The 23,305-nt window shown below is 38.9% G+C and overlaps 2 protein-coding genes across 2 annotated transcripts; both read left to right on the top strand.

The window, feature by feature from the left end:
- Positions 1–7,924: 7,924 nt before the first annotated feature.
- On the top strand, positions 7,925–16,111 carry NMI (N-myc and STAT interactor). The gene is made up of 9 exons (XM_026052182.1): positions 7,925–7,979; positions 9,623–9,700; positions 9,975–10,136; positions 11,435–11,536; positions 12,780–12,942; positions 13,096–13,202; positions 13,311–13,500; positions 14,153–14,259; positions 15,167–16,111. Exons 2-9 carry the CDS (start codon positions 9,626–9,628, stop codon positions 15,353–15,355), a joined length of 1,095 nt encoding a protein of 364 aa, XP_025907967.1. The 5' UTR covers positions 7,925–7,979; positions 9,623–9,625; the 3' UTR covers positions 15,356–16,111.
- A 2,431-nt stretch (positions 16,112–18,542) lies between these two features.
- On the top strand, positions 18,543–22,291 carry RBM43 (RNA binding motif protein 43). The gene is made up of 4 exons (XM_026052179.1): positions 18,543–19,045; positions 19,463–19,661; positions 20,180–20,274; positions 20,356–22,291. The coding sequence occupies exons 1-4, from the start codon at positions 19,016–19,018 to the stop codon at positions 21,127–21,129; spliced, it is 1,098 nt and encodes a 365-aa protein (XP_025907964.1). The 5' UTR covers positions 18,543–19,015; the 3' UTR covers positions 21,130–22,291.
- The last annotated feature ends 1,014 nt before the right edge of the window (positions 22,292–23,305 follow it).

Genomic DNA, 23,305 nt, shown 5'->3' with positions numbered 1-23,305 from the left:
TGAAAAGAAGTCATAAAGATTTTTTCCCTCAGTGTAAGTCTTTAAGCAGTGCTAAAAAAAAGTGTTTTACTGCTACATTAATTTCTGTACTTTAAGATGGATATACCTGACTATACACTTTATAAAAGCTTTAACTATCACAGAACATATATTGCCAATTCAAGTGACAAAACTGTAGTCTGCCAGCAATATGTTTGGGTTGTTTGCAGAACAGCTCCACATATCTTATACAAATCCTGGAGTGATCAGGGCAGTTTTCAAAAGTTCACAAGCAGGCGGCTTAAGCGGACGGACAGCGGCTGGTTGTCTTTCTAGAAACTGTCTGCTCTGTCCTCTCTCAATATTAACAGCTGCATTTAATCAAAAATCAATATGCCAAATGCAGAGCACTCTGATGAAGCCATACTGCTGAATGAATCATCTTTCCCAAAAAGCTGGGATGATATAAAACTGACCCAAACTTTACCGTATGTCAAATAGCCTACGCTGATGCAAGACAAATATTGACTATGCGTTGGTGCTGGGAAAGGTAATTATCAAGACATGTTTGTTCAAAGATCTAACTAGAATAATGAAATGGATGAATTTTCGATTTGCTGGCTAAGCACAAAAAGGTATCTGTTATTTCAAAATAAAATTGATTTTTTTTTTTTTTTTAGTGAAACAACCAAGCAAGTTTGGCTCAAGTTTCTTTTTTTTTGATTTAAATAACTTTGTTTTTATATTATGTTTCAAATATTTTTACTATGAAACGGGGCTATTTTCAAAAATGTCTGAAATTGAAAGTTTAATTTTGAAAGAGCTGAAACAAAGTACGTCAATTCCTTCAACATATTTTTCTTACTTGCCAGAACACATTTTTACCCAGATGTATTGATAGTTTTCTCCTCCATAAAACCGCAATTTTCTGTGTGTAAATAACAATAAAAGTACATATAAATAACAATAAAAGTACATATGTACACTGTATACTAGTGCTATCTTCAGCTGTGAATTACACTGAACTATACATTTTAATGTTAACATGTAATCATGATCATTGTTTCAGATATGAAACAATGTATGAGAAAACATGAGCCATCCATTTAAAAACTGGACACAGCAAAACATCTTTAGCCAGAAGACATACAAAATAATAGTTGAAAAAAAAAAGCCCTCCAAAAAGCTAGACAGAGATGCCTTAGTAACACTTTGGAAATGAGCTGGGTTAGCAGCTGTTGTGTCTGTCTGAATCTTCAAAAGAGCTCCATATGTGCATAATAAAACAGGAAAAAATTGAAATCCAAATTCATCCAAAATAATTAAATCCTAGGTAATTTGACAAAACAGCACATGAAATCTCCATCTATTCCTTGGAGGGCCTGCCTATGGTGATATCTTTACAGGGAAGGTAAGTGCAATTTTCCCAGGAGGGTAAAATAATGTGAGACAGGCCTTACTCGATCCTTGGCTTCATGCTGGGGTTTCAATAAAATGGCAAAAGAAAATGAATTACATGGAAATAGCTGCTGGCAGACTATTCCGCAACTTGGGCTCTGCCAAAAGAGTTAAGGATGGAGGCAGAAGTTGGAAAGAGAAGTTGCATTCTCCAAAAATCTGCACTTTTCATTTTTACATTCTTAATAATTGACCTGATTTGGTTAGGTTGGTTAAAGCTTACAGAAGATAACACTTGGAATAGTGGTTAACCAAGCACCTTTGGGCTAGTCTGAATTGAGGACTGAGCTGAACTGACCAAAACAGAGATATTAATAAATTATATTATTATACATCTGTTATTATTATTTAATAATAATAAAGAATACACTAAATTCCTATGAATAGTTTTTCTAAGCGAAATGAACTTCTTTTACCATTTAAGAGTGCTGAGTTTTCTCCAGTAATCTTTCAAGGCCAGAACTGCATAATACTGAGATTGCTTTACTTGCCAGAGATATCCTCCACATAAGCAGTTGTCATGCTTCAGTTTAAACACATTGACTTTCTAATTTATCTCAGCTGTACCATAGGTTTCTACTTAAGATAGGATTTTTTTTACACTCAGTGTTTCTTAATGAAGTGTGGTATGCATTAAATACTTTTTGGAAATTAAAAATGGAAAGAAAAAAAAAAAGCCCTTCCAAAAAGCATTTCAGAGACTAAGATGCTTTTTCAAACATTCTCCTAAAGATTACCTTTGTAAAATATTCAGTGGAGGCATGAATAAATCCTGCTGACTACAAAGTTTGGCAGGAAACAGAAAAGATCTGTTTTTCATATGGGTAGTTTCAGAATCTGTCACCCAGGCCAGAACACATCCATGAAGCATTGCACCCTGAGATCAATTCTATGCTACATCCACCCCTAGCCACATCTGGACTTTACAGAAGCACTGTTTTTTATTCCTAAGGAACATAAACAAACCATTCCAATTCACTCACAAAAAAAAAAAAAAAAAAAGAAGAAAAATAAAAAAGACTAATATTACAGAGAGGGCCATCCCTGCTAGCCCCCTCCTACTCTTCTTTTCCTCTAATATGTGATCTCATTTATGTTGTCTCAACTTAGGAAAGCTGAAACATTCCCAAATCTTTTCAAATGCATTTCAGAATCTTTCCCATAAACGTAGTGGTATACTACTACTACTACCCTATGTATACTACCACTACTGTAGTGGTCTGTGGTATAGACTATTTACTTCATAACTGTTGGGAATGGACTTGTATTTTTACAACAGGCACATACTTGACTTCAAAAAGTGCTGAATTTTTATTCTCAGGAATAATTCTGTCTGTTGCTGTGGTAGAACTGAAAAAAGGGGGTATATGTTGCAATGTCTAAAATTTATGTCCCTTGAAATAAAGGGGCCTTCTCTCTGGCACTGAGACTTTTCACTGTATTTACAGAGAATGAGGCTGTGATGAGTGCTTTAAGCCATATCATGCTGGCCACTACTGAAATAAGCTGTCATGCAGTCCCTGCCCCAAGCCCACTGACCTTGCTCCACGTCACCTTCCTCCTGGGACAGCATGCTATTTTTTGGACACAAGATGATATAGCTTGAAGCAATAAGCCAGCTAAAAAATAACTTTTTTTCTGTTTAATTTTACCTGGCTCATTTCACAATCTAAACAATGACATAGCTGCAGAAATACTTGCTCAGGGTAGGGGAGAGGAGAAACGAATGGCAGAAGTAGATGGGATAGTTTCTTTACAGACACTACCATCTGCGTGTCCTTGGTGTCTCTTTGATATCAGTTTGAAGAAGTACAGACGTTAGTATCTCAGCAATGAGACTCAGTACGATGAGCACGGCGATTTTTGATGCCTCTTACAAGTCAGCATACTGCATAAGGTAAATCCTGCAGCTGCCAAAACCACAGAAAATACAGGCATCAGATCTGCTGTTCCCCAGGATCTGGTGTTGTACCAAGGATGGAAAGGAGTCATCTGTTTGCTCAAAGTTGGTAGGTTTTTTTACTAAGTAGGGATCATCATGCAGGAGGTTGAATGGGAACCATCATTCCCATTAGACAGCCTAGCTGCTGGAAGAAGTACAAGGGGTTGCGGAAACTCTTTAAACAGTACAGAAAAAAAAAAAAAAAAAAAAAAAAAAAGGATTGAAATTATGGCTCTGTACCCTGCTTATTAAGGCAAGTATTTGTGTCCTAACAGGTGCACAAAATGCAAGAGTAGATCCTTAAGACGGGATGAGATTTGATTGCCCTTTCCAGGACAATTAATCTATGAAAGCTACTGCCCTTTTCCAGACTTTGTAAATCTTGAGCTTAAGCAGGGAAGGCATCTCTAAGGCTTTGTTGGCCAGGTTTTAAAAGAAACACACAATCCATCTGAACTGTAAAACATTGTTCTATCAAATTATTCAAATGCCGTATTTGCCATTTGAATGCTTTAATGACTGAATCTGGCTTCTCAATTATCAAGACATTCAAAGCTGCCACCACTAATAGGATGTGAGTTCTGGCTGAAGAACTAGGCTCCTCAGGATTCAGGATAGTGCAAGGATTAGACAGGCACCCAAAAGGGTTTTCATGATCACAATTTTAATTTAGGAACTTAATAATCACTTATCACTCTCTTCGGACCTAATGTAACCTAAAAGAAAATAGGACCAAAATACCTCTGAAAATTACGCTAAAAGATTCTTAAGGACAACTGTCCAGATACAGGGTTAAACGGATTTTGCTATAAATGAAAGGTAAACTTATGGCTGTACACTTTCTTCCAGCTTAATTTGAGTACTTTTGTGTGTAGATAAGTCCTAATCCTATACTTTCTCCTGTAAGGGCGGACATTTCTACATTTTTTTTGATGTGTCCAGTTCTGATTCCTAGGTTTATTAGGAGTTTATTATCAGCCTCCTAAAGAACAAGTTGGGTATCAATTCAGACTGCTCAGGGAAATTCTGAGAGTCTTAAAATTTTCTGAACTCTATGCTATATTTTACTCCTTGATTTTCCCCTTTAGTTAGATTTTTTGGAGTTATGAAACCAGTACTTCTCCAGTTTCTCTGATTCATATGTGGTCAACACTATAAATTGACAACACATAGAAATCAATTAACAAATCAACTCCAAGCCAACTCCATTTCAGTTAAGGGGCTTGGTCCAGTTTATTATCTCCAGTAAATATTCTTCCCAAAACAATCACAAACACATTGTTCTGCTTAAATCCCATAGCCATGGGCCATGTAAACAGATTGACTTTACTGCAGTCCCTGGAGTTTAATAAAATATAGCTCTTTCAGATCAGCAGTGACTTCCCAACATGACCACTGTTCATGGAAAACAGCCTGCCAATACCACTCTGACATTTAAATCTGAAATCTAATGTACTTAGATCATAACATAATCACCTCCTCCTCCCTGGCTACCCCAGCTAAACCTCTCCCTTTTACTCATCTCATTAGAAACCAATTTTATGTTTACAAAGCAATAGTAAACATTGTTATCCATTGTCATGGCAGAAAAAAAATCTGAAAAATATTTTCTAAAAAAATCTCATGAATACAGGATCATATTTTCATGAATTTATCTTAAAAACAAAAACAGAGAAAGAAATCTGAAGCTACCCAAATAATATTTATGTCACGTGTAAAACTTCCACTGAACTCAGTGGTACAAGGTGACTGGTATCCAAGCAGGGTAGAGTTCAAGATTGCCCTTGTACAGCCAATGAAAGCAAAAGTGCTGAGGACCCTGATCTGGCTGTTGTGCAGTTTTCCTCAAGCGTGTGTGCACAGTCCAAGCAATTCCATGCTACAAGGTTGCACTCATACCTACCTCTTTCTGCTTTTCTCTGAAAACAGAAATCCATATTCTGTAAGTGACAAAGTCAGCTCTATTTTTTGATCAACTCAACTGGCATATTTTGAATTTCTGAGGACTTTTTTTTCTGTCAGTGCAGATTGCCTGTTAAGTATACAGATTCTAAGGTCCATGAGCATAATTTTGAGAGTAACATCTAAAAGACTAAACGATTTAAATTTATTTAAATTAAATTTAAAGGACACCTGCTCATATATTTCTGCAAGCAGTATGCTTTCACTTTTTCCCCGATATAGGCACTGCTCAAATTTGTTCATGATTCCAACACATCTACAATGCATCTCTGAATGGATATTTAGTGCCGAATTCAATGAGCTGTGCCAGACTGGCTGGCATTATGTGCTCCTGTATCCAACAGCTATTCCTGAATCATCATCATGTGGTGCTACTCTTACACTCACCTATCTCGGAGCTCATTCATGCTGTATCTCCCTTCTGATGACTCCCAGGGAAAGGTGTCCGCGTGTCCTGTTGTTGGCACGACCTGCACAAAGAAACAAGTCATACGTCCTCTCAGGGTTCATGGGCAACACTCTGGTTGCCTGCATGAAGAATCACTCGACATCCAAAGCCTTCACCCTCCTCTTCAAAGGGGAGCGAGCGCTTTCTCTTCCTCAAACCAGTCACCATGGAAATCTGTTTTTCCCTTAAGAATCTGTTCCCTGAGATGTCTTTAGAAAAGGAATGCCCCTTGTTTATAAATGAAAGTCAGCTCATCTCAGGCTACCTTCCATGACTGCTTTAATGTGATTTGGAGGCAGGCTGAAAGCACCATGCTCATCTCCTCCTCTCCTTGCACTGCCTTTAGTTGTTGGGCAATCACAAATCTGGGAACCGATTTGGCCAAAGCCTAACTTTTTTTTTGAATGGGCCAGGGAAGTAGTTCTCAGTCCAACTGGTGCTGTAATCCAACTCACCAAATCAACCTTGTGGCCACAAGATGCAGCAGGGTCATATAGTAGAGCACAGCACACAAAGGTAAACTTGAGGCAGCAATCAGATTGTGGCCTTAAATAGAGACTGCAGAACAATGCTGCCATCGCCCACAGGCTGTGACTCTGTTGTCTAATTCTAGGTACATCTGCCACCAGTATTTTTATGAGATAGGATGATTTACATACTGAAAGGTCCAAAAAAGCACCATATTCTTTAGGGATGAGGCTGTGCCAGTCTTGTTGCCCTGAGTGCTGTGCCACAGGGCCCCAAATCACCCCCATGGCCCAAGGCAACATGTACCGCCAAGATGGTGGGCACCCCCAAAATGGTGGATACCTCTAAGATGGCAGTACCACAAATGATGGGCACCTCCACCCAGAGGGAATGAATGTGGGCCTCGAGCTGCTCTGCCTGCACCATCTTGAAAAATCTGAGCTTTCTAGAAGTGGTAATTTGGACACAGCTCCTGCATCAGCACCAGGTATTGCTGCCACCAAGCAGCTGCCTTTTAAATGATGACCTAGTCTTTTATGCTGGCAACTTGTAATTGCAGAGAAAATGTAATCCAGCACAGAACAAATCCAAGGAAATTTAGCCATAGCTTTGGTCAGTTTACTGCATATAAAATTCTGGAGGCCAAACCTCAAGTTTCCACCCAAGATAAAAGTGGATTTAAAAAAGAAAAAAAGAAAAAAAGAAAAAAAAAAAAAAAGGCAAATACAGCAGGAAAATGAGGGCTGACTCGACGCCCACAAGCCACCCCCCGTGCCTGTGGTGTTCCTAATCGGCGGCGCGCCGCGTTTCCGCGGGGCCCGGGGGTATGAGGGGAGCGGGAAGCGCCGCAGGTGCCGGGAAGGCGCCGTCCGCCCCGCCGGGCCGCGAGGGAGGCGCTGAGGGAGACGGGCTCCATCTTCCCGCCACGTGATTTCGAGGAAGGGCAGCGGTGCCGCCCGCGGGGAGCCGCCGCCGCACGGCCCGCAGCCGCCTCGGGACCCCGTAAGTGCCGCCGACCCGGAGACCCGGGACCCCGTAAGTGCCGCCGACCCGGGAGGGCGGAACCGAAAGCCAAGGCAGGAGCCCGGTGCCGTCCTGCTAACGTTTGACCCGATTTTTATATATATATATTTTTCCCCCGTTGTAAATCTCTCTGCCTTTTGCCCCAAGGGTTTCCCCTTGGGTCGTTCTACCCTTTGGCAGCGCCTCTGCCCTTCCCGGGCCGCCTCCGGCTGACAGGGCTTCCCGCCTGTCCCTAAAACAACGGGAAGGGCTTGGAGGGACAAGCAGCCGAAAGAGGCAACTGCACCCACTTCCACGTCTGTGGGAGGCAGCATTTTCACTCGTGCCTTTTAAGGTGGTTTAAAAGGTTTCTCTATGCACAGAGCAGGCAGGAGCACGTGAAGGTAGGTGCGTACCCAGGTTTCAAGTGTAGAGAGATAAAAGTACAAATGTAGGATTCTTCATATGTCCCCTACACTTTGTAAGGAAAGAGGTTTTGGGAACCCATATGTCATTTTTATACATCTATAAAATGATATATTAAAAAATTAGATAAATCCAGCTTCTGGTATTTCATTCTGGAGTGTTGTATTACAAAGAGAGCGAAAAAAAGTTAATATACTTAATGTTTGTTTGGCTTGTTTTTTTTTTTTTCCCCTATTCCTCCAGGCTTCAATGAATTCAACATATATATAATCTTCTGTACGCCACAGTGCCTTGGTAAGCATTTCCTGAAGTATTTCCCAGTGGTGAGGAGCTGGATTGGACAGTAGGAGTCCTCAATGAAAATGCATGTTTGGACTGCAAGGATGGTGGTTTTGAAACATTTTAAGTTGCATAATCGCCTTCTACCCTTTAATATGTCACACATTTCCCATTTCTCTGTCCCAACGCATCTTAAGGTCCTGTTGTCATTACCAATATAAAACTCTTTGCCCAAATCTTTTACCTTCATTTCTAGCAGGGTTTTCCTGCATCTTTTCCCTTGCAGCTGGCCTGCAGGGAGAGTCCCACAACAGATCCTATGGGAGCTGTCCTTCCTTAGTTCGCCTGCTGAAATCTCTGTAGAGATTTCATAAAGGAAATCCCCGTTCCCAGTGCCTCCATTCAGCTCTTGTAGCATGCCAGATAGTTTTGATGGGACTTTCCCTGGGACTTACTGTGTTTTCCTGACTTTTTTTTTTCCTTTTTTTCTCTTGATGTTGAAAATTCTTAGAATATTTTGCAGTAACAAGGAGCTTTCAGTGGTGCACGTGCATCTGCCTATTTTCCTGACCTTGGTCCCTTGGGTGGGGGATTTTTTTTCTGTTTTTAAGTTGTATGCAGATGTGGATTTCCTCACTGCTTAAGAGGCATTTGAAACTGGACAAAGTAGTGGAAATGTTTGCTTTTATTTATTTATTTATTTATTAGGAAAGGAAAAAAAAACAGTGTTATCAAGGGAATTGACTAGATTATCTAACAGGTCATTTCCATGCCTAAATTTCATGATTCACATTCAAGTTTTACGTAATCTTACGTAAAAGGGAGGGATTGTTTCAGTAGGTCTCTTTGGATTTTTTTTTTTTAATTCTGCAGAATATTGCAGTCATAGAAACAAAACAGGACAGAGGAGACTTTCTCTTTTCTTGGGCTTTATCCAGTTGCAGTTTTCCTGTGCTTGTGAACTTCTACTCAGATGTACTTTAATTCTGTTATAACACCTTCATCACCTTTCTTCCACTTAATATTACCTCTTATTGTCCAATCTGCAAGAGTTTGTAAAAAAAATGCAAAAATTTCTCCTTAGATTTGTACAGCTAAACCCTTCTGGTGCTAGATATCATAATTCCCTTCAGGTATAGTTCCCTTCAGGCATAATTTACTTCAATAATTTCTCAAAATATTAGTCTGTGAATGTTTCAGTTGAGTAATTAACAAGTAATAATTAGGATTATGATCAATATGAGTTTCTTAGGTTTTTGTCCCATTCAGCCATAAAGAATGGTTGAATGAATTGGTTTACGTGTCAAAATCTGTTAAAAGAGATGAGTAATATCTGATTATGAAGTAAAATGCGCCCCTCAAAATGTTAAACTTGCCATGTATCTTGCATGTACAATTGGAGAGAAACAATAAATGGGCACGTGGACAAAATACATTAGGACTGTCAGTAATGCTAATACATTGAAAGGTACCACAGCAAAATAATTCACCCAGTGTTTTATTTCTTCTTATTTTCATCTTTATCCTTATTTTCTTCAATTGATTATTATTTTTTTAAGTTTTATAGAATAACTTGAACACTGTTGCGTCTCAGTTATTTATTTCCTATTTACAAGCAAACAATCAAAAATTCTGTGCATGTCACTTTTTTTCTCCAGAGTATGGAAGCCACTCACCCTTCTAACCCATCAACAGATGAGATGGAAAGTCTTAAAAAGGAACTGGAGAAATGGAAGGCAAGTTGTATAAAGTACATAGAATAATGGAAAGCTGAGATATGGACCTGAAATATGCCTTGCAAGGCCACTAGTCCATTTTTTCTAAAGAAAATCAACTCTACTCCTCTTACAGCAGATTATGATTCTTAAGATGCTAACTTATTTTTCCTTCTTCATTGGTACTTGTTTGTGTTGACCTCAGTCAACTATACTTTTATGTCTTAGTGAAATATTATCCTTTAGGGGAATAAAAAAATAGGGCCTACTATCTAAAACTCTTTTTGTTTTCTAGGAAAAGCTTGACAAAGTTGAGAAAGCAAAAGGTGATCTTCTGCTTTGTAAACATAATGCTGATGAAAAGCTTGTTAAAGCACGGAATGAGATGATGGCAAAGTTTGCAGACTTGAAAGAGAAACATGCGAAGGAAAGCGCTATAACTCGGGAAAACTATGAGGTATGGAGAAGGCTGCCAGTATTTGCAGAATGGTGAGAGAAGGGTTTATTAGAAAAAAAAAAGAGAGGGATATTTGCCTTTCAGTTTAAACAGTCTTGTTAGTTTGAAGTCTGTATGATTAAAATGTTTTATGCTTATTTTTTATTCCAATGGCAAATTAAGAATTACTGTAATTAAAAATAAAAAAACCCTTGCAGTAATGTTTGTAAAGGCAAAACTTAGACTCATCTTGTGTAGAAAATGATGACTGACAGAATTGTTTTTCCTCTGTCAAGATTATCCCCTTAAAGATAAATTTTCAGACTTGTGTGGCACAGATAATGTTGAACTAGTTGCTTCACTTATTCCCCAGCTTCCCTAAATCCCAACATGTTTCACAAAAGATTACAATATGCAAGAGAACGAGCATTTCTTAAGTCACTATGAGCTAGGAAAGCTTGGAGCTAATTTGGCAAGAGCCAGAGCCAGATGCCTTTTCTTTCTAGGACTAAACGGTAATTGCCTCAATGTGTTATCGTGAAGTTGTTGATTCTGTAATAACAGAACTTTCCATGGAGTGTCAAGGAGGTGTGTTAGTGATTTTTAGTTTGGTTTGTAAGACACTGGTGAGAAATTACAGTTTTGATATTGCAAGCTTGTATAATATAGGCCTGGTACAAAAACTAATACAGAAGCAATTTGTGGTGATAAACTCAAGCTGAGGAAAGCATAGCTATGAAATTCAAACTTTTTGTCCTGGCATACAGTTCTGTGTAACTTTGGTTCTGCTGCTGCAGGATCCTCTGTTCTTACTGCCTCTTTCATTCCTTATTCCTTGTACTCATTCTGGTCTTCTGACTTTAATGTGACATTGACATTGGCCTTTTTGGAGTTCTAGAAAATACGGCCTGTCTTTTTTTCTTTTTTCCATTTTTTTTCCTCTTTTTTTTCCTTTTCCTCAATGTCATATGTGTGTGGTATACAATAATAAAATGTCTGTGTTAACATAGGTTCTGACCTTGCATTCAGAAGGAATTAACACAACTATGCAAAGCAGCATGTAATTTATGGTGTATTAAATATAGTTGAAAACACTAATGCCTCGTTTCTGAAAATGTTCTTTCTGTAACTTCAAGTGAAACTGTTCCTTGTTGAGTAAATTACCTCTGTTTGCAGTTGAAGCTGTGCAAAAATGCCTCGTGTGACTGTTATAATTCTACTTCTAAAATTTTTTCTAGATAATTTATAACGGGTAGGAATTTCGCTGAAATGCTTTTATCTCCATGTTCAATTTTGCATTTAATGGTTTTTATGTGCAGACAGAGCTCTCTCTGATAAATGAAGAAAATACTGAGCTGAAGAGAGAGATTGAAAAGCTCAAAGAAGACCTTGCAAAATGTAACTCAGTGCTTTCATATCAGGTAATGTGTGAAATATTTTGCATTTGGTCTTTTAAGAGGCTACGCTTTTATTTTGTCACTTCTAGATTACTTGGGCCTATAACTCAGCACTTTGGCCTCTATTGATTTCAATAGAAAATGTAGCTCTAAGTTTTCTTTACTTATTTCATCTGTCAAGATAATGTGAGGAGAACCAGGAATATGGAAGCAAATACAGAAGTCTGAGATAAAAGTCTGAGATACAGAGGACATGAGAAGCATGAAGAAAATTAGAAAAAAAAAAAAAAGATTATGGAAGACTAGAATAAAGCATTTGCAAAATAGTAGTAATTTTCAAGTATTTTTATTTACTATTGAATTAAGAGGATTTAAGAAAGGGAACATGCCCATTATAAGACAAATATAGCATTTACTATATTGAACTTGATATTGAACTTGACTTGATCAGTCTAATATTACATCAAATCAAAATTAACTCAATTTTCAGTCACCTAAGTATCACTGATACAAAATGGGTTTATGTTCAGAATCCAAAGTGTGTTTTCAGTCATTCCTCTGCGGACACCAGGCTGTTCAAAGATGGAATTTCCCCTTTGGAAATTTCAGCTTGTAAAAATCTGACTTCATTCTGAGTTGGAACATAACTAAATACTTTGAGAATTTACAACAAAGTGAAGACTGTGATCATATGATTTTTTAATAGAGACTTTTGCTTCAAATTTTGAAGTGCTATTCAGGTGTTATTTGATGTTAATAATATTTGAGCATTAACTCTAGCTTCTTAAAATACATTTCTAAATTGAGGAGTTGTCTATTTTCAGTACACCTTTGGACAGGGCAAGACTCTTCTAGAGGGAGATTCAGTCTGAATTATCTTTAGGAAGAATGTCTCTCCATCGGCAGTACAGTGAACAAAAGGTGAATAGGCTCCTAGGTAAGAGGCTGAATTTTGAAGAGATGTGGCAGGAATGCTGCAGTACATGGGCTATCTTATCCTGATGCAAACTGTTCTTTTTTATTTTTCCTTACTCCACCTAGCATTTTCTTTTGAAAGGGAAAAAAAATACTTTTTTTGTCTTCATAGATAAAAATCCCAAAATTAGACTTGCACAACTATATTTAGTTGAGCTGTACATGTTCTGCAAGCAGTAACTTTAATCTGCTTGATTGTTAAACTTCAAGGTGAGACTGTTCTCTTAATTTTTCTATTATAGAGTAAATGACAGGTTTGTGGTTTTTTTCTGTATTGATTCTAAAATACTAGATTAAAAAAAAGGTACCAGAAATGAAAATGAAGTTCATGGAGATGAAAGACATGAAAGATGGTTATCCAGATACAGATATTCACTGTGTCTTTTACGTAAATACAAAAATCCCATTCAAATTGAAAAAAAATGAAGCGCTGCTTACTTTTGAAGAAGAGGAAGGTATGATGCATATTTTAATATTTTAATACCTGTTGCTTATTTCTTCTTTATTGTTGCCAAAAGAGATTTTGCTTACAAGTTTGGGAACAGTCTAATTTTCATAGTGGTTACACAAGGCTTTTCGTATCTGAAAACTTGTGATTTTCCTTTCAGTTGCGCAGAGGCTGACAAAAATGGGTGAGCATACTGTTAACCTGGACAGCAAAATAACAAATGTGAGAGTGGAGCCTTTTGCACTTGAAATGGGAATCAAATTTGAGGTAATTGACTAAAATATATAGAACTGTAAAAATACAAACTTGCGGTACATAGGCTCATTTTTGTGGGTGGCTTTCGGTCATGAAATGCACAAAAAATGTTTCTGTTAGCTCCATGTCACCATTTCTGGAAAGACGATCAACGTTTCTGAAATACCAGAGCTATCAATTCCTGATGACTGGATGAGAGACAAATTAGAGCTGCATTTCTGCAAACCTGAACATGGAGGAGGAGAAATAGAGAATCTAGAATATGACAAGATGTCTAGAAGAGCTGTTATCACATTCTTCAGGCCTGAAGGTACTCACTGCAGTGTTTTGTTAGCCATTTTGTTATAGGCCATATTCTCCTTTTCCTCACCTTCTTTCTACGTTAGCTCTGTTGCTGGATGTAGCAAGTTATTCCTGTTGTACTTTCCATGTGAAGTGCTGTGGTTTCACTCGTGTATCTAGAAATAAAGTAGTATTTCATCACATTCCTTTCTGATCAGACATGCCTTTATGTAGCTTGTTTCTTCTTTAACTTTGTCAAAAATCTATCTTTCCTTTGCATTGCTGGACGCTTATATTGAAGAGAGAAAATTAGGAAAATATGTTTGATTTTTTAGCTCTCAGTCATGACAATGAAGTTAAAGGCATTCAGATTGTCTGACTTGAAGCATTCTGGTTCAAGTTTGTGAAATTCTACCAAGATCAGTGGAGCCACATCCATTTAATGCAGCTGCTTTAGATTTATCTCAAGAGCTTTTGTGGATATTTAATTATTTTCCTTTGTTGAAAATGCCAATTCCAATTTTCATTTTTTTTTTCTATTACATATAAAGAGTCAACGAATGTGCTATCGTATATCTAAATCTTTGTTAAAGAGGTATTGGTCTGTTTTTGATGTGATTACAAAAATATATTTTATGCTCTATTGAAGTTATTCCCCATTTTCTCATTCTTCATTACAGCAGCTAGTGGCTTTGTGACACAGATGGAATGTCCTTTCGTTGTAAATGGAAAAATAAACTTGGTTTCTGTGTCCCCAAGCACAGAAAAACACTTGGAAAAACTTCAGGTAAAAGAATCTACCTCACACTACCATATAAATAGAGATATGGACACAATTTTCAGACTGTGAAACTTCATAGGAAGTGAGAGCCTGCAATATGCTCTTAATAATTTTATGCTTTGCAGTGTAAAAGCTGTAATTCATTCTAAAAGGATGTGCCTGATTTTCCTTGATCAGATTGTGCTGCTGTTTACCATAATGTCTCTGTTAGGGAGGAGCCAGATGTTGAATTGTTTATATAAAAAGTAGATTATTAGTAGACACAACAACATATTTTCAAATCACAAAGTACTATAATACCCTAATCAGCCCCAATCAGATGCCTGGTTTTATTGTGTCAGCAGAGACCCCTGCTATTTTAGGAAGTATTTGCTCAATCATATTTTCGTTCAATTATTAAACCAAAAAAAAAAAAGAAAAAACCTCTCCTTCTCAGTAACTGTGCTGTTCCACTGAATTTTTTTGTGTTTTACTTGGTACGAGTAGATTGTAATCAAGTCGGTATTGTATACTGTATATAATCAGGCATTTCTTTAGCTGTGCATTTTTGAGATCTGACAGCATCCTTTGCATGTGTGTACCAGTGTGTTGGCATTGATTTTGATTGAGTGATACCCACTAGAATCATCAGAGATTCAGGAATCCAGTGTGTGTATTAAGGAATGGAGGAGACACAAGTCAGAGGTCAGATGCATTACCTGTCACCCTTGGCAGCCTGCGGAGTTCAGAGCTTGCATTCGTTCCAGTGATTTAAAATACACCACAGTGCAGTGTCCAAAACCTTAAAATGTAATAAAAAATCATAACTGTAGCTTCTCAAGGATATGTTTATTTCCAATAACTATCAGGTTCTTAATATGTACATATGACAACTGATACGTAATGTAAGTTGTTTGTTTTCTTTCCTCAACAGGTGTGTTCTGGGATTTCTAAGAAGACTATTCTGCTGAAAGGAATTCAAGAGACTGATGAGGATGAAGAAAGTGTACAGGACATGATTGAAATTCATTTTCAAAAGCCTAGTAACGGTGGTGGAGAAATAGCGAACATCAAATATGTATCAAAAGGGGTTACATGGGCTTATTTTGAGGAGGATACTTAATGATATATGAAGTGTTAGATAGAACTGTCCAAATGCGGAGCTTTTGCTTCTTCAGAAACAACTATCTGCAAATATGCAGATAGTTCTTGTATAACTGTGCGTTACTGTTCTGAAATCTGTATTTGAGAAAGAAGAACTGCTTGGCTTTTCTATTCAACTAAGCATATAAAATAACTGAAAATCACTCCATTTGATTCCAGAAATTCTACATGAAAGTCATAGAAGAGGCCTTTACCAGCTCTTGAAACTTATAAGACTGTTCTCTGCATTTTTTCTTTTTGCAGATTTTCTCTTTTCCAAATTTTGGGTAGGTGATACACTCCAAAGTGAGATAAATCTATTCCTTCTTAATTTTTGGCTAGGAAAACCAGCCATAATGCCATTTGAAAGTGTCCTCACAGACCTATTTAAGTGCCTTGGCTTCAAAAAGTTTCCTCTCTCATAACTGCTTAAATTACTTAGCACTATGCCTCAAAGACTTAAAAGGTTAATAAAATTTCCATCAGCAACTACGTGGTAAGATGAAATGGCAGTATGGAAGGAGCTTTGTGTGTGTGTGTGTATGTATATCTGTCAAATGGTGTCTGTGATAGAAAAGGGGAGAGTAGAAAATGCCAGAGATTTCCGTATGAAATTGCACCTTAGGAGGAGTGCAATACTCCGGCTTTTGGCTGTCAAAATGCTGATACTTTGAGGATTTGATCCAACTTCTGCTGAGCTGCTAATAAATTAACAGCTGGTGTGCTGAATCTTCATATATTTCTTTCTGCACAATATTCTTTATGTTCTGTTCATTTTTTTGCTGAATTTAAAATGCTATTTGTGGTAACTACAAATTTAGATTATTCTTTATCTAAAACGTTTTATAATGAAGACTGCTATGTTTGAGGTAATTTGTTGCATATTACTGGCCAGGTTTCCAACTCCAGAAAGGTAGATATAGTCAGTTAAGGGAAAATAAAGCCAAAAACATGATTTTAGGTTAATTGTTTTTTCAGCCTTTAAACTCCCTGTTGTTTAGAGTTCATCCTCTCAGTTCTAATTCTAAAAAATCTTATAAATAAAAAGAAAGTGCAAAGTCAGAAGGATTTATTTTGCATAAGGGTGGAGACTTTGGTTTTTCTCCTGTAATCTCTTTTATTTGCTACCTTGGGATCCTCAAAGTAGTATGGATATAGTATTGAAAATAATATTTCATTATACTTGAAATTATGGTGTGCAAAAAAAAGGAGTATGCCTTTAACCCCAGTGTAAAGAAAAGCACTACAAATGTACCTCAGATGATAGTATCCTAGAGAAGTTATGTTTTTCAATTAATAATAAAATTGAACATAGAAAATGAAAAGGCCTGTACTGGTGCAGGTGATTTGATGTTCCTGGAAGATGATACATGATTGTAGCTCCTCTTACTGTTTAGTGCATGCAAAAGCATGGGTGATTATCTGGCAACTGGAGGAAAAAATAGAGATAAGGCCAGGAATATTTTTGGGCAGTGTGTACTTTTTTTGGTTTTGTTTTTAAGGCTAAGTAGTTAAAATCAAATGCCAGAAGAAGGGAGAAGATTTAAGTTCTTGCGTACTTAACGTTGAAGTACTGAAGATGGGATTTTTAATAAATTGAGAATTTCCCAAATGGTGATTATCTGAATTTTCTGTCTCATAAATTCATGTCCTTACACCCTAAAGGTGTAGCGGTGCTGTAAAAAGGCAACAGGAAATAAGTGTGTGAGGGAAGAACAGGCTCACCACTCGGGCACTGCAAGTTTTCTATGTACAGCAGTATCTATTTTCTGCCTCCTTCAGTGAATTTCTTGCCTGGGAGATGAAGGAGCTTTTCTCCAGCACTTCCACCCACGAGGTGGACACAGTTGAAGAGGCCGGAGCGCGCGAGGCGTCTAGATGCTGCTGTAGCCATAAAAACACTGGGAAAAGCCCTTTGCTCTCTCCAGGCCCGTTTCCCGGGTGTATTGTGCAGGAATGGGTGCTGGGTTGTACCGATACGGAGGAAAAGGGACAGCGGGGGCGGAGCGGGCGCCCCGAGGCGAGGCGAGGCCAGGCCAGGCCGCCTCACGGCCGCGCGCCCGCCCCGCGCGGGAGGAGCCGGCGCCAGGGCGGCCATGGCGGCTCGGCCGGCAACGGCGCTGCCGGCAACGGCCCGGGTCGCGGAGCGCGGCGCGGCGGCGGCCGCCGAGGCGCAGGTGAGCGGCGCGAGGCGCGGAGCCCCCGGCCGCGCGGCAGCCCAGGCGGGGCGAGGGCGGCCGCGCCGCCATGGCGGAAGCGGCGGCCGCGCGCGCCCCAGCGCCTCGCTTAGTCGCACTTCACAGCAGCTTCTCTCGGGATTTCACGGGTTTTGGTGTTAATTACAGCTCTGATTGTGTCTCCTCTTTGCTGCTGATTTTATCTTATTTCTTTAATAGCCATGTGAAGACACCTCTGACTTCCTGGTTCGAATCGTCACTTCAATGTTCATGTGGTGTTTCCCTGCCCTGGCAACAAAATCGGTTCCCTCCGTAGCTTATTTGGAAGAAAGTGATACTCTTTATTAATTTTTGGACAGCTTAAGAAAATAACAAGGTCTTAAGTTGCCTTTGGGCTGCCTCCTGCGGTGCCGTGGGGTAGGTTTGGACCTTCAGGCCCTCAGGGGCAGTCACAGTGCAGGACAGGGAATTGGAAGATCCCAACTTTGGATTAAACAGATCAGGAGACCAAAAAGCCGCCTCCCAAAGACTGTGCATGGAAACAGCGTCCCCGCAAAAAATTGGACCTTTTTGCAGAAAATGCTGTGTAAAACTCTCCTTGCAACCACCCTCTTTGCTTTTCATTTGTGCTGCCTGACTGGGGCAGAAACTTCCTGCTCAGATAAACATTACTATCAGAGAGGAAAAAAAAAAAAAAAAAGGCATCTATTGTGATTTTAGCTCTTAGCTCTTTACGTTTCAGGGATGCTAAAAGTAGACCTCATGTCTTTCCGATTTAAAAGCAGTGCTTGGTTACAGTGACTCGTTGCATGTCTTCACTCCCATCAGAAATACTGTAGTGGTGATTTACAAGGCTTCGATTCTTGTCAGTTAAAAATTAGTCTCTTATGGCACGTTTTGCAGACTTTCTAACTGCTGTGCTGGCCCTGATATTTTATGCAGCACGGCCCCAGAAGAAACTTTTTAAGAGAAGTCTAAGGAATTTAGAAAAAAAAATAACCTCAAGTACAGGCGCTCAGAAGTTAGTGACAGTTTGTTCCCACAAATGCTTCTATGCAGACATACTAAATTATTCACTTTCTTCCAAAAAGTCAATGAACTGTTACAAAATTTACTTACTGTTCAGTATTTTTGCCATGATATTCCCATGGAAATATTACTGTTTACTTTTGTGTTGTAAGACTGGAAGGAAAATAGACTTTTCTTTATAAGAAATAGATGAAAATCCCATTTAGGATGGGCTTCATGTTTGCAGCATTGGGAGGTTTGGTTCTGAGGAAAACCATGTCTGTATTTAGCTATTTTATGCACAGCAGATCTCAGATGGCCGGGATTATGTTCTGCCAATTTAACAAGGTTATGCGTTTAATAAGTGGAAAGGCATAAGTCAGAGCACAACACTGGATCCCAGCCCTCATGAATTTAACAAGGAAGGACTCTGAATTTGACCCCGCCATTCCAAAATGACAACCTTTATTCCAACGAACATGCAAGTAACTATTTTAATTCTCTTAAATTCTAAATATTAGAACCAAAGTGGAGAAAAGAGTCCTAACAGTGTGATGCTGAACACTTCATTTGAGAAGCTGTTAAATTTAGTTATAATTTTTACTGCTGTAACAAAAGATACTGAAAGAGTGTAAATTACTTACAGATTCAGGCTTTTTTTTTTTTTTTTTTTTTTTTTTTTTCTCTCCATAGTAATGTAAAGCAGCCTGAGGGAAGCCTGGCATTCTCTGGAATGAAATCCTGATTCAGCAGCCTTCCTAATTTATGTGCTGACTGCGGGTGTTTCCTGTGCTGAAGCTGTCAGGGTGGATTGGGGTGAATATGAGGGAGAGAGCTGGCTAATGGTGAAGCCCATCCCTGGTGCTCCCGGTGTTTACAGCGTGACATGTCTGTGTGCACAGGGCTCCGGACGGGCTGCGAGATCCGCACGGACAGTCATCGTCTCCGGTGTCCCGGCCGGCCTGCTGAGCAAAGATGTCGTGGCCGACATACTGCACATGCATTTCCAGAAGCGCAAGAACAACGGTGGGGATGTGGAACAAGTAGTGTATCCCACAGTGGAAAAAGGAGTCGCACGTATAACTTTTGAGGATCCAGAAGGTATTTAAATTAGTAAAATTTAAATTATGATTAGAAATCATAACCAAAGAATTAGCCACAGAACATTAACCTAAAGATAAACCACTTCAAATTGTTTGCTGCTACTAAGATTTTATATATCTAGAAGACTAACACCTCTTTTTTAGTCAGACGAATTTTAATATTTTATTTCTATTCATTAATAGTCATAACTTTGAACAGGCTTCATACAAAATGTTTGTTGAGTTTTAGGAATAAATTCAGACCCTGCGTAACAGACATGAGTTTTATAGTCAGGCCTTTGGGAATAAATCTCTGCCAATTAATATGCTAAGAAGACAGGCTTCCATGTCTCTCCTCTGAAGAAATTTGACTGATGCATGAAATATTAGGCAAGAATGTTAAATTGCTTGTGTATACATGTGGAAAATTGTTAGGGAAAATGCTAGGAGAAGAACACTCAAGGAGTGCTCCAGCCATCAGCCTGGCTGTAGCACATAGTCTTACTGCAGAGCAAGCGAATCCGACTTTCTCTATAGATGTAGAGAACGTTCTAAAGAAGGACGAACATCAACTAAAAGACAAGAGGCTGCCTGGCTGCTATCCTCTGAAAGTCACCCGCTACTGTGGAGCTGTAAGCCCATTCCTTGTTTATCTATTCATACATTCATTGCTGCTTTAACTGTTACTTAACATCTGTAATTTAATATTGTAGGTTTTCAACTGTGTGTTCTCTCTCCTCAATATGTCTGTTTTCAAAGATGAGTTTGATTTAGAAGATCTGATACAAGAACTTAAAAAGAACATCCCGGCTTTGAGTTTTGGTCGCTTGCAGTCTGATGGCCATATTTCTGTCGAAGGGCCGTTTCCAGCAATCAAACTGCTAAAAGACTTTCTCTTGTTAAAAGCAAAATCCCTTTCAGAGAAGGACAAAAGAGAACAAAATAAGTCCCATCAGAGACCGAAGAGGAGTCTCCGGCAGCAAAGACTTTCCATGGAGACAAGTAATTCAATTCCTGATGCAGATGGAGGAAAACAGGTGCTGATTCTTGACACCGATATATATCACTACATGAAACACTTTTTTTTCAAGAAACTACTAGTAAATTATGATGTTGTAATTTCTGACGATATTGAGGGTGAAATAACTACATTATATATTAGGAATGCCAGAAGTAGGTCTGGCACTGAACAGGTTTTAAGAGTCAAAGAGGAAATTGAAAATGAGTCTGTGAAACTTCATAACAGTTTACGTAAAGAAAGGATCTGTTTTGAGGGGTACATGGGAGATGAAAAGCAGAAATATAAACAGGCGTGTGAAACTGTAAAATCCCATTACCCAGCTGTTTTGGTTATCCCTTATGATACTCACATTGATATTATAGGAAATTCTTCTTTGACTTTCAAATTCACAAGGGAAGTAAGGAGAAAGATTGGGAGCCAAAAGAGTAAGCTAGAAAGATCGTGTTCATATGGCTGCTGCAAGTGAAAGGAGCCACGTGTGATCCTCAATGGAGGGCAGCAGGGCGGTATTGCTCGGATAAGAGATTTAGTTTTAGTTCTAGTTCTGTTTTAGTTCTGTAACCTCTCCCATAGGATTTCAGATCACTTTACTGAACACGAATCAAGTTTGTTTGCACTAAGTAATTGCTGTGGGCAGTTTCTTATTCCATATAAATTTAATCTCCCCCAAATACCAAATTAGATTTGGAACAGGAAGCAAATCATCTTTGTGTCTGTTGTGTCATACTGAGAAAGGAGGAATACTCAGAGTTATTAGCATAGTTAGACCTACAAAGCTAGATAAGCTGATCAGGTGCTAAATACGACAACAAAGTTAGGATATCTTTGTGAAAGGTGGTGGGGGGACACTAAACAGGAACAGTGGCCTTTTTCCATAGTCGCCTTCGTCTGCAGGAGAAAGACCTTTGAGATGGATGAGGGAGGTAGAGCACATTTCTGACATTCTGAGAGACACCTTAGACAATGGCACCAGAAGTTCTTGACACAAGAAAATAAGAGGGTTTGGTTTCATGGGAGTGGTGGAGTTTATTGACTGACAGCAGGGCAGTACTTGCAGTGTCCCTTGGCAGTGTGTTATTCAGACATGGGGGTATATCCAAAGTTTTGATGTGAAAATCAAGAGGCATTTAGACTTCCAAGTCGTCTTTTGCTTATACAATTCTTACCGCCAACACAGGGTCCAAGTCATCTCCAGTTATAGATACTGTGATGAGTATTTCTTTAATGTGTGAAGCTGGTCAGTCAATATAATAACTAATAGAGGACAAAAACACCGTTATGCCTTACTAGTACTTTCCAGTTGTATTTTCGAGACCAATGTTAGAGGTTCCAAGCAGTGTGTGCCTGCTGCCTTCATAAGAGTCTCAAAATCTAATGAAGAGTTAGTTAGCACTAATTACTTCCCAGGCTGATTGCCTTGGAGCACTGAATTTCTCTTTTGCGAGGTACTATGCAATACACAGAGATCATTAGATTCATACATAGTCTCTATGTATGTGTGTGTGTGTGTATATACTTTTTTGTGACATGAGAATGTTTAAAATACTTTGTCAAAACATACAGAACATCTGAGCTCTTTTCTTATATATAGGCAAAGCTTTTATATTTTTAAATCATTAAAGAAACGAGCAATACGAAATAATGTGTGCTGCATTTTCCTTTTCTTTTTCCTTAAACCCACTGCTGTTTTTTGTTTGCAAGCCCATCTTGATTTTAGGCATTTTCTTGCTGTGGCTGAACATCCATTGCAATTATGCCAGAGAAAGATCAAGTTGTTAAACTACTGCCAATTCTGTGTATTAAAATTTGCTGTCCAAGTGGGTAGATGATGAGCTTAAGGAATTTGCTGCATTGGAAGTGTGGGTGTGTGGGGAAGTGTTTAAAGGTGTAGTTTCTTCCAGTAGAGCTACCAAGAGGGAGTTAGGGGTGCAGCTGAACCTGGAAGCCCAGAATCAGGCCCTGGAAAAGCTCCCCGTCTGGTGACCGTGTGGACGGTTCTCCCAGAGTTTTCTGAATATTCCCACAGAGCTTAAAGATGGGAAGTTTTTCAACCTTAGAAAAGAGAAAATCCTCTATGAGGGATAATCCTCTAATGAAATTAGTGCTTCTTTCTTGTGTCTTGACTGGTCTTTTTTCCGGGCTCGCCATCTTTTTCTGATTCCCAGCCTTAGAACCTGCTATTCACCTCAGTGAATATTTAAGGCTAGAAAGATAGATGGGTGGCCCTGGCACCCTGTGAGCAGGGACACGGGTGAGCAGTGACAGTGAGTTATGGGGCTTTTGAACCAAGCTTCACAACAGAGCTTCACTGCGTGGGTATCGTTCAGTTCTGACTCCCTGGGTATTGGGTCAAAACCTGGAAATCTTGAAAAGATCACCATTAAATAAAATAATTCAAATCATTACAGGTAAGTTCCAAGCCACAGTGCTGCTTCACTTGCACATCAGATCTCATTTAAATAGAGACATTTAAATAACATGACAACCATGCTTTGGTTATAACAATTCCTTGTCACGGCCACTTTTAATTCTCCCCATTGCTGCAGTGCCCTTGGCTGCTGAATGCTCCAGTTGGGTGTTTATCCTGCTGACCAGCCTTGTCTCATAGATTCCTGTTGCTCTCCCATCTGCTGCCTTTCATC

This window comes from Nothoprocta perdicaria, unplaced genomic scaffold (assembly GCF_003342845.1).
Source record: "Nothoprocta perdicaria isolate Ctin4 unplaced genomic scaffold, notPer1 scaffold_84, whole genome shotgun sequence".
In the NCBI taxonomy this organism is placed as follows: domain Eukaryota; kingdom Metazoa; phylum Chordata; class Aves; order Tinamiformes; family Tinamidae; genus Nothoprocta; species Nothoprocta perdicaria.
Note: the sequence above shows the minus strand (reverse complement) of the source record. Positions and strands in the feature narration are given on the sequence as shown.